Source organism: Pinus tabuliformis, chromosome 3_2 (genome assembly GCF_031772625.1).
Source record: "Pinus tabuliformis cultivar Carrire ecotype Pingquan chromosome 3_2, CPIR1, whole genome shotgun sequence".
NCBI lineage: Eukaryota > Viridiplantae > Streptophyta > Pinopsida > Pinales > Pinaceae > Pinus > Pinus tabuliformis.
In genome coordinates this window covers 238,838,456-238,850,524 of record NC_142302.1, presented here as the reverse complement: position 1 = coordinate 238,850,524, position 12,069 = coordinate 238,838,456, and the positions used below count along the sequence as shown (strand labels likewise).

General features: G+C 34.3%; 1 protein-coding gene across 2 annotated transcripts in view; it reads right to left on the bottom strand.

Moving 5' to 3' along the window:
• Window positions 1-448: 448 nt before the first annotated feature.
• The window catches only part of LOC149180581 (MADS-box protein GGM13-like), a 28,365-nt gene continuing 16,744 nt past the window's right edge, over window positions 449-12,069 (bottom strand). For both annotated transcript variants that reach the window (XM_089418198.1, XM_089418197.1), the window contains exons 3-8: window positions 2,559-2,625; window positions 2,346-2,407; window positions 2,156-2,255; window positions 1,988-2,029; window positions 1,861-1,902; window positions 449-1,313 (exon numbers count right to left, since the gene is read on the bottom strand). In XM_089418198.1, coding sequence (XP_089274324.1) covers window positions 1,122-1,313; window positions 1,861-1,902; window positions 1,988-2,029; window positions 2,156-2,255; window positions 2,346-2,407; window positions 2,559-2,625 — 505 coding nt within the window. In that variant the 3' untranslated portion in view covers window positions 449-1,121. The remainder of the gene's footprint in view (window positions 1,314-1,860; window positions 1,903-1,987; window positions 2,030-2,155; window positions 2,256-2,345; window positions 2,408-2,558; window positions 2,626-12,069) is intronic.

Below are 12,069 nucleotides of genomic sequence, written 5' to 3'. Positions count from 1 at the left end.
TACTTTGATTTTAATGAAATTACATGTAAGAGATTCTCTCAAAAATAAATAAATAAATTTAAATAGTGTTTTAAATTGAATTAACCTTCCTAATTAACCTTCATAATTAACTTTCATCATTAATAATATTTTTTTTTTACGGAATTCGATTTTAAAACATAATAAAATCAAATTCTATACACTAATGAATTTCATAAATAATTTGTACATTCACTAAAACAAACTTATTATAATGGGAGAATATATTGTAATCTCCTTAATAATATTAACTATCGCTCAATGCACGAAAGAAATCAAATACGAATATTTGGAAATGTAAGAATTACTAAGGAAATTACGATTATCACACTAAACCAATCCATTCATTTAGATCGATGCCAAAATGCATCCACAACTTAGATACAGTCAAAGTATTTCCAAATTAAGTTGCAATAAATTAAGTTTTTTTTTCAGTAGGAAAAAATCGGCATAATATATATTGAAATATATGGATCGAGATTACATTTGTGACCACAGTCTATGGAATATATGAATACAACGCTCCGAATGGGCGCATATTGAGATGCGTGGGATATAACAGCAGCTAAGAGCTGTGAATCAAAATATAAAGAGAGCATCAGCTTGAGCTAATCAACCGTGGCAAAGACATAATTAGAGAGTCTGTTATGGAGATGCGTGAGATATAAACAGCTGCATGTAGCTAAGAATCAAAATAATAAAGCAAGCAGCAACATGTGCTATCAACCAAGGCAAAAACATATATAGAGAGCCTGATAGTAGAGAGTAAATGCCGATGTACAACCAGTTACAGCCATAGAGAAAAAAACATGTTCATGTAAAAACCATTGCTGGAATCGCCAGTCAGTTCTGAGTGGATATTCATATACATCGACATAAAATATATTGCTGTTTTTCATATGATTATTTGTGGGCAATGCCATGTTATATAATATAAACAACTCCTTCCTGCTTAGGGGCAACACTAAAATCTATCTGCCATAACAGCTACAATGAAATTGTCCGTCTTCTACGTTGTGATCATGATATATATATATATATATAAAGGTTGAGATGAAAGTTCAAAGTAGAGGATGATTTGGTAAACTTACGCATGTACCAGGTCATAGCTCTGAGCGTTGCATTCCATTTTCATGCAAATTAGCCTGAGTTGGCTGCACACAAATTGCTTGCACCTGCAGCGAGGTAAAATGAAGAGGATTTCCGCGTGTTTCGTTCGCTTGACAGAATACTCCGAAATGCCCATCAATCATGGGCTCTGCTGCTCCCTCCACTGCAGATTGATGTACAGCTAGCTGAACCATTCACCACCATATTAATATTCATATGCATTTGAGTATTAGTAATATACATATGTATTTGAGCTTTTAATATTGTGTGATGGTTATTAATGATGGATGCATAGAGGAAGGAAACCAACCAGACGAGAGTTGCAACTCAGTAAATTGCCTTGATTAAAGAGACTCAAAATCGATATCCGAATATTAACTCATGCAGAAGTATGAACGATACTTCCTAAATTAACTCATACATCCTAAATTTAGATTTTATGTAATCTGCCTGAAAACTCGTACTGATTGAGTGTCACTGAAAATAATTATCCCCAAGTTAAGTGAATTGCATTGTTAAACTTGGAATTGCATTATTAAAGATGAACAAGAGCAAATAATACTTTGAAGGGTAAACTTGATCTATACTAATTACACCAACCTAAAATATATGTTTGTGCAACGTACTATGACACGTGGAAATCTCTCCAATCCTTAGCCTATAAGATCACCTTTCTTTCTTTTTCTATATGCAGCTATTTTAGATAATAAATTGTAATAACTAGATACGTACTAGCCTGCAGAGATGGTTGTTTTGCTCCTCAAGCAGATGTTCCTGTAAAAATATGCCAGTTGAATTAAGCGTTGACCCATCGATATGATCTATAATATTAATTTGAAGGAGTATAACATGATATTACCTTTCTGCGTAGATTATCTAACTGTTGCAGCATAAGCTGATTCTGTTGGCACAAAAATGTAAGAGAAACAATAAAAGCTTATATCGATGGATTATTGGAAATTAAAGTATGATAATTAATTAAATATATATTGGTGTGTTGATCGCAGGAATGATGAAATATTGATACCTTTCTGGTTCGAACACGATTTACTGCGACTTCCAGTTGTTGCTCGAGATGATGTACTTCACTCACACTCAAGGAAGTCATATCCTCACCCATCATATGCCTGAATGCAACCTTGAAAATTATTATTTACCAACTCCTTCAAATGCATGTGCCACTTATAACTATTATTTTCCAGGCTGTATTTATTTACCTCATATTATTTTGAAGCTTTTCACTTTCGTTCCTCATTCTTGTCATCTCACAGAAGAAATGCTGTCATGATTCATGTAATAATTTGTTCAGAAATAATATTCAGTTTATCAGCGTTCAGTAAAATTTAAATATCAACTTACTTTTATATATATATATATATATATATATAAAAGTTGATGGAGATCTAGTAGAGCTATATACGTAAACCAACCTTATTGTCAAACTCGGGCAGTCGAGATCCGGACACTTTTTGGTATCTCTCTATGATCTTTCTCATGCTGCAGACAAACAGCGCAAATTTGACTAAGCTCGTCGGAACAAAGAAAAATAATGGATTAATTTGTATTTCATTTAGAGATCCCATACTGCATGGAGGTTCTACTTACAAAGGCAAAACTTACGTTTGCTGATTAAATATTCCCCACGAACTCATTTCATCGAGTATTGTAGCGAAGGTTTTTGTCTTTTTTGTTTAATAGGGTTTTGAGGTGGAATTAGGTTTTTATTGTTAGGGTTTGCATTTTGAAGTGGAATTAGGTTTTTATGGTTTGCATTTTGAGGTGGAATATTTTAAAATCTGATGTTCAATTGTTTCACCTGGTTAGAATCTGCAAAGTTAGATTTTGAAATATTACTATAATCTGCAATTTACATAAGTTGAGGTTCTAGTTACAAAGGCAAAACTTACGTTTGCTGATTAAATATTCCCCCACGAACTCATTTCATCGAGTATTGTCGCGAAGGTTTTTGTCTTTTTTGTTTAATAGGGTTTTGTGGTGGAATTAGGTTTTTATGGTTAGGGTTTTCATTTTGAAGTGGAATTAGGTTTTTATGGTTTGCATTTTGAGGTGGAAAATTTTAAAATCTGATGGTCAATTGTTTCACCTTGTTAGAATCTGCAAAGTTAGATTTTGAAATATTATTATAATGTGCAAGGAGTCCTCTAATGAGGGGAAGGAATGGGAAGGAATTTCAAAAAATTTCAAAAACTTTTGTAGAGATAGTGTTTGAATCGTATTCTTGATGGTGGAAATGGATTCAGCACCATCAAAAATGTTTAGGACACCACTTGGATTTACATAAGTCCTTGCCGAATTTTCTCTAAATATGACTGGAATTTCCATAACTTTCTGAGCAATTCCTCCACCTAGTTAAAGTAAGACTAATATGCAATCTACATAAATTGAGCACCTGAGCATAAGTTGAGCACCTGAGCCATGGTCAGAAGGTCATAGTGTTTCTGCATTATTGAGGAATTTGGTTTATAAAAGGCAAACCACTGATCGAGAGAAATGACTAGGTAGGACCGTCATAGTTTTGCTCGCCAGAGTTTTGTATCTAAAAGCTGGACTCGAGTAACATTCGGATCAAATTACTTACTGTATACCATAATCACCATAATCACTGTTTCGGTCATCAGAGTTTTGGGATCTTGAGGTGCACCTGGGCTCCCCATAGGCAAAGCATTCCACAAAAAATTTGACCTTCTGTAATATAGCCCCGGTTTTGGACATTGTTGTGCATTTTATGTGTGAAATCATAAAATCGAAGAGTAAACAGCACATTGGAAGAATAGAGAACGAATTGTAGTTGGGGTTTTGGTTATTGGAGTTCAGAAAATGAAAGATATACTGAAGTCGGTCAACTAGTAACTTTAAATTATGCATTAATGTTACAGTTGCAAAAGGTGAACCAACATATGTGGAAAATTCATTGATAACTTCTAAATCTTGAAGGTTAAAGGAAAAGAGAGAATTAAGTATAAATAACATATATATTATTTTTTTAATTAATGATTAATGATATAAAAAAAGAGTAAAATATCTCCATGAGTGATACGACAGAAAAACTTCTTCATTGTAATATAATGTTAAGTGAAATTCTGGACAGCTTTTCAACTTTTTCTATCTTGGTTAGAATTTACGACTTACTGGGGTGTATACTATTAACTTTATTTGTTGTATCTAAATGAGTTTGTAGGAATGATGGTATCGAGATTACAATGTATGTTTTAACTAAAAGAGATTATTTATTAAAAAAATATTAATTTTAATATTTTGATAATAAAAAAAATATATTTATAATATAAGATAATAAATTTTTAAAACAAAAAAAAATAAATTAATAGGAAATATAAATTAGAATTTTTAATGTATATTTATAATATAAGAAATATGTATAAAATTGAAATGTTGAAGAGTTATAAAATAAATAATAATAATAATTAAAAGGTAAATAAATATTTATAGTAAATATGGATGGAAAAAGGTATTTAAATATAATTTTTATATTTTTACATTAGCTATACAATTAAACAAATTTAAATTAAATAATATAATTATCTTGAATTTTTTTAAATCAATTAAATTCAATTTTAAAAAAATAAAAATAAAAAATCATCAATATATCTTTATATTAACTTTTTAACTATTATATTCTCCAATATATCTTTATATTAACTTTTTAACTATTATATTCTCCTGTCTATATCCCTTGATCCAGTAGGGTAGCCGTTTCACAGTCAAATATAGTCGTTAGTCATTCTAGTTGACCACTTCAATATAGTGGTTGCCTGGTCAAATATAGTCGTTGGATGTTTTTCTCTGTCTATTTAACAGTTAGCCATTCTAGTTGACCACTTCAATATAGTGGTTGCCTGGTCAAATATAGTCGTTGGATGTTTTTCTCTGTCTATTTAACATGAAGCCTAGATCTGAATCTTCAACTTGTCCTGATGATGAACCACACTAGTTGGTTCAAAACCCGTGGAAAAAGGCATTCGAATGTGATTTACGCCCAAAAATCATCTCAAAAAACTTGATATGGATCAAAGAAGCTTAAATTCAACAATATATCCTTATTAAAAATATGTCCTTACTCTGCATAGAAATTTGCATAAATACATAACCTCAAATCAACTAAGTAAAATGCCTAACATTGAAGGCCATTGAAATAATGTCCAATTATGGGACATTGAAGGGCATTGAAATCATTGAGATGAAAGAAAGAATGGCCAATTATGGGAATTGAAATTTGTTGAAAAAAAAAACAAATTGCAAAGTGTATTAAATCTAGTTGAAATATTATAATATTGTGATTTTTATTGTAGTAATTTTTTTTAATTATTTTTGGGATTGATGAAATTGGAATATAGAGTATAAAAACAAATTGTTTTCTAATTATTATTTTTTTTTTTCAAATTTCATTTTAAATATTCAAAATATAAATTTTAAGTCACATACATTGAGAAATAGTTAATAACTATGATATTTAATAACTATTTAAAATTAAGATTAATTATATGCCTATTTCCCAATAAATAAAATGAATTAGTAACCAAATAGTTATGACCATATAATTTAAATACTTGGGAACTTAAAGTAGGGTGCCTTTGGCTTTCCATGATTTATGCCACTTATGATTCTTGGATGTCTCCATATAAATCTAATAAAACCATTTTAAGAAAAATAGTTCATTTTAAGAAAAATAGTTGATTTAAAGATGAATTTTTAGAAGATTTTAATAATTAAAAAATTATCATAATGTAAGTAAAGGGTTCATTCATTGTTTTTCAATAATTAAAAAAAAACATATTTTAATTATGGAATTTGATACGTTTACCATTATGTCTACTTCTCCAAATAATAATATAGTAGCTAAAATGTTGAATAATACTACTTCTAATCTAATTCCAAAAAATGATATATTTTCTATTAAATTACTTATATTGTGAATTTTCTATTGGCTTACTTTTTAATCCACTAGTTCTTGATAATGTTGCTACTTGAAAGGTGTTTAATAAAAATGAACAAATTCACAATTTTCTAATTTATTAAGATACTGTCAAAGATGTAATAATTGAACATGAAAAGTATTCAAAGCCTTAAAATGGATAAAATATTTTAAGAGTAACTCCATTACAAAGAATGAGGTTTTAGTTTTGGATAGTTGTATACTTTACACAATAAATTCTTAGGATTTGTAAATGTCAAGACCAACCACTTTTCCATGAATCATGGATCAATTTAGTTGGGAACTTCTTCAAAAAAATCCCCTAAATATTATCTTAGAACTTGTTCTTCACCAACATAAACATATGCTTATGCTAATTTATTTACTCAATATAGATATGTTTTCTTAGTTTTATAATGATATGAAGTACTATGACATAATAATTATACAACATGTCATTTCCCTCCGGGAAATGTTAAATTATTAAAAAAAAATTAAGAAAAACACATATAATGTTAAAACCATTCATCTAAAAGGAGTTCAGGAAGTACTAGATACTATGATTATTTTTGAAATTAGACATTCCAAATGGGTAGCAAATCTAGTTTTAATTAACAAAATAAAAAGGAGAAATTATGTTATATGTAAGGGTATTTAGAAACTTAGGAGTTAGTTAATATCAACTTGGTGGTATGTGTATTTATTTAAAAATGTGTTTCATAATGTGTTTCTTTAGTATAGTGTTGTAGCCGCTACAACACCACCCAAATTTTTGGGCATATTCAAAATTTTGGGTGCCCCACCACTCACCCCAACCTACTAGGGTTTCGATAAGGCCCCCCAGCTGGTTTCTCTCCCCACAAACTTGCCTATCGTCCCCCTTTGGTGCGTCCACTCACGTTTCATACATTGCATTCGCACATCATGTTTTATCTCAGACATATGCCTTAGGATCGCATTAGGTTTTTGAAGGTTAATGCCTTCATTGATGCGTTAAGAGTCTCTCATGATTATGAATAGCATCTTCACATGATACACATCACAATTAGTAGATGCCCTATATTTGAACAAGCATGGGTTCAAGTTGGCTTCCCTTAAGAGTGACAATATTAGGGTTTGGTAGAAACCCTAGATTGTCAAAAGAGTGATCCCTCCCTATTTTTACCAAATTCGCATGACTTTAGTGGTGCATTCTCATTGGTATCACATGGAATCATGGTGAGTGTCATTTCAGAGCTTTTTCCCTAGGTTCTTGGTCAATCCTTCACCTCAGCATGTGCATTAGGGTTTGTGAGAATCATTTCTTTCCTTGGCATCTTTGTAACCCCAGGGGCATGTGATTGAAGGCCCAACCCCGCTCTGAAATTATCCTCACTCACTAGGTTTTATGGGAATACATTTTGTTGATGGCACGAACTGACCATCATCCTCGTGCCTTCCAAACCTATCTAGGTTTGTGTATTGTCATCCATATATTACACACCTAAAACCTTGGATGATTGAATAAATCCACGACCTTGTCTAACTTCATCTTATCCTCTAGCTGCATTGCCACAAACATTTGTTGGCACTGACCGAGCATCATAACATCATAACATCATCTTGGCATTATTGATCATCATTCCTATAACAACACCAAGGTGGGAAGGGACTCATTGTTTCAGTAATGCACTCGAAGTCTCAGACGATCCCAACCTTGTTTCTTGACCATGTGCATCGTGATAGAACAATGACATCTTGCATTGCTAATAGAGCATCTTTCGATGGCACTAGGGTTTTATGAAACTAATTCCCCCCCACTCGTGCATCTTTAGGACACTATGTCAGCATGGCCAAGGACCCAACCTCACTATGGATTAACCCTCACCTTACAAAATGCATGCTCAGAAATGCTTCTAAGATTTTACACTATAACTGCATCATCACCATGGGAGACACATAATAGAAAAGCCACTTGCAGTTACCGGTCCCATTAAATCATCCATGTTTAGATTGATATCCAAATTAAAGCATGATTTTCTCAACCACGTGACTTATAACGCATTTTCCTTAGTGGATCATTCACATTATTTGTTTGAGTTCCACGCTTCCACATACAAATCATATACATGTGTAAATCCTTTCAGTAAACTAATTGGTCTCATTTCATTGTTTTATTTCAGGAGATCGAAGGAAGGCAACTTGGATGCATATCAAATGAGACAATGTTGATGTTAAGCTAATAACTTGTTGCGACATCACTTAAATGAAGGGGAAATTAATTGACGATGCCATGGGTATACATTGAAGGATGCAAGAGGTGCATTAAGAAAATCCCTAGTCACGACTCCACTAAGATACTCTAAGGGCGAACCTCACATACACTTCTAAGGAATTTAAGAAAAAGTGAACATGACACAAGACACACTCTTTATACATGGCGATTATTTAATGTATGACATGGTGGTATTTAAGTGAGCAAAGGGTTAATTATTTCGAGTTTGAACCACCGTAACGCACTCGAAAGTCTTGTGGGAAGTCAATTTTCCGACAAGGAGTAAAATCGAGGTGGTTAGCTGCCATGAAGGTCAACATGCACTAGGGTTGCACAGGGGCTTAAATGACAAAGGGAATGGAAAGCATATGTTGTTTAAGTTTGCAAGTAGAGGCATATGTCTAAGAGGATATTTTGAGCCCAACTTGGGTGTTTAGATGCCAGGTGGAAGCAACGCCTTGAGCATGACTAAAGGGTCATGTATTCCATATGTGCAGTGGCTATATCTTTTTCCAAAACAAACTTTGAAAGGGGATCCTCAAAATAATCAATGTTAATCATGAAAAGGCATTGAGGACCGCTTCACAGCATTAGCTTGAAGCCCAAGTTATTTATTCAACGACCTTTTGAAAATTCGACGTTGCATGTCTTGTTATTCGCTAAAGTCGCATCTAAATAGAATCCTCCAGGTATTTGGTTCTATGACAGGGTGGTTATGCTAGAACAATGCATATACGAATGTGCACAGGGAGTAATGTTGCTTGGTATGCATGTATCACTGGAGAAGGAGTTGTTGCAGAAGTTGAATGTTGAACTGGACTCATTCTGCAAGTCACAGTTCCTTTGGCAAGCCCATAAGTCATAGAATCACACTCTAAGAGTAGTCAGGGAATGTGACCTACTATGCAATGCGACTATGCGACCCCTGGGAAGTTGCACTTCCACCAAAGCTCACAACATCGCAATCCACGAGTAGCCAAACCGTGTGACCTTCATTGTAGTGCGACAATGCAACTTCTCTAACAATCGCTACGTTACAGGATCAAAACCTTTGATCAATTAACAAAGGTCATTGACTCTAGCATTCGATCTCTCCTTTTTCCCTCGCCATAAGAAGCTAAACTCCTCACTAATATATATACGATCCATGTCAGATGGAGCGAGATATTTGTAGGTGGAAAGACATGAGTCAAGTGACTAACATTCGCTCTAGGGAGATGATGGACGAGTTTAGGCTACAAAATAGAATTTAGTACCCAGGCATATGTTCTACTAAAGCCAACAAACCCTCTAAAAGTATCCCACTGAGTGTAAAGACACCAGCACCAAGTTCCAAATTAGTCGCATTATTTTAGAGAGCTTTTTAGTCGCCTGATCCGAGCTTAAGATCTTAGCTGGAAGTGCCACCAACTTTTATGCGACTATGCAACCACCGGTGAGTCGCATTCCAACTCACAGTCGTTGGATCACATTTTACTCCTCAGGAAAGCCTCCAAGGTGTTTGGCCTACCCAAAAATGAGACTGTGCAACCTCCCAAAAGTTGCACTCCCACTCACAATCGTTGGGTCACAGTTTAATGCCTATGGAAAACATCGAAGGAGCACGACTTGTCTCAATTGTGATTTTTTGACCTCCAAGAAGTCGCACTCCCACTCATAGTCACCAATCGCATTATCAAGCCCCAATGTCACAGCCACAAGTGAGACCTCCATTATAAGACCACCACGAGACCTCATAAGTGGCAATCCCTGGATGTGACTAGTTTTCGGATGTTGTGGGGCTTCTGAGTAGAAAGAAAATCATTCAGGTTCAGTCAACAGGTGTGACTCTCCCTCTGCTCCGACTACCCGACCTCTTTGCTAGAGTTGGATGTATGTCCAACTCTTTTCTTACTGAAGACATCTTATACATGGTAAAAGGAAACGGGAGTAGGAGGAATGCACTATACCAATGCACAGTCCCAAAAGGTTGAATTTAACATTGACTAACATATAAGGATAGCCACATGATATGATACTCATGCACGAGAATGGTTCCTCAAGGCTAGCAGTTGAAATGTTCCCTAGGGGTCGAAGAAGACTCGACAAACGAATCTCTACATAAATGTTTCAGGGCTATGAGTTATTTTCATTTCTGTCTTAAATGTTGTTATGGGAATCAATTATTTTCAATAACAATTGTTTCTTATTTTTATTGATTAAATCTAACACCTTATTAAGTGACCTTGTGTTTGCAATATGTACGTGGATAATATAATTTGTTTTCTTGCAGATCACGGAAGAAAGAAGGAATGTGACCTGGAAGAAGGGAACTAGGGTTTCTGCAGAAGCCACACGACCAAGGGTTTCAATGTAGAACACAACAACAAGAGGTGATTGGATGTAAGCAAGGCACAATGACAGGAAATCCCACAATCCATGTTTTCATGGTTTCACAACAATGTTAGCAATGAGATCCAGCACTAGGGTTTCCTTTCAACAAACCAATTGGTCCCTTGTAAGCTTCAAGAACCCCTCAATAAACCCCAAGGCACATCACCAGAGGATTAATGAATGCGAGCAAAGCATAGTGGCAAGAAAACAAATCGGTTTCAGGACCAAGCATCCACATCATTGTGAGATACAGACATCAAGCATTCTAGGGTTTCCAATAACTCTCTACATCCCTCCCCTCTCTCTTTCATAATAATGTAAATATCGCCCACCATTATAGAAGCCACTATGTTGGGACTGCTCTGGGCATGTGACAATAAATTTTAACTTGAGAAAGAAGTGGGGAATCTCAAGAGTCAGGAGGGTAGTCGAAAGGGAATAAGGGAACGTCAAGGGTCATGGTAGTTGAACAGTCACCTGACCTCTATAAATGTGTCCTCATACCTCATAGAAAGGACTTTTGGCACTTTAGATGAAGCTAAGACTAGAGATAGTTGTTATATTCTTTAGAGCTAGGGCCACTCATCTCTTGGTAGCGAGTAGAGTGGATCTACAATGGGGCTATGTTTTAGGCATCGAGCAATGTCATGAATGGACCATGTTACACTATTGGTTTTTGACCAATTGCATGATATGTATTTGAAGTTGCAGAAATATTAATAAGACCTTCTTTACCTTTGGCACTAATTCCCATGCTTACTCATGGTGGTTGTATTAGTTGTCTGGTACTTCACTATATTTGTATGTGTGCTTTCATACACACAAATGTTATGGACTGATACATAGTGGTTGCATGTATGTTTCGCTTCTGAATCTGCGTTTACTTGTTCCTTGCCATGTCAATGACCTATTGTGAACTGCTTTGCAATTTACTTCTCGCATGTTCCTTTTTCTTATGTTTGATGAAGTTTTAGCTCACTAATCCCTCTCATGGTATATCTCTTGTTTTTGGTGTTGAGACCTCTTTGTACCTCTTTCTGAAATTTGTGAATCTTGGGCTAATTTTGTTTCACTGCCTAAGGAATAATTAGGCTAAGGAATTAGCACTTACAAATGGGATGAAGCTCATTGATTCAAGGTGAATAATGACTTTATTTGTTATTAGGGACATAATTTTCATTTTCAAATTGATGTGTAGAGATTCCTCTTACATTGATGAAAAACTAGTAAGATTTGGTAAGTGGATACAAAAGGAAGCAAATAGTTTTCAATAAATAGAATATTACCATGTCTTATTAAAGCTAATAAACATGAGGTCTAATTGGTGAATATGGCCACTTGTTTGGATGTTGGAGTTCTTAAA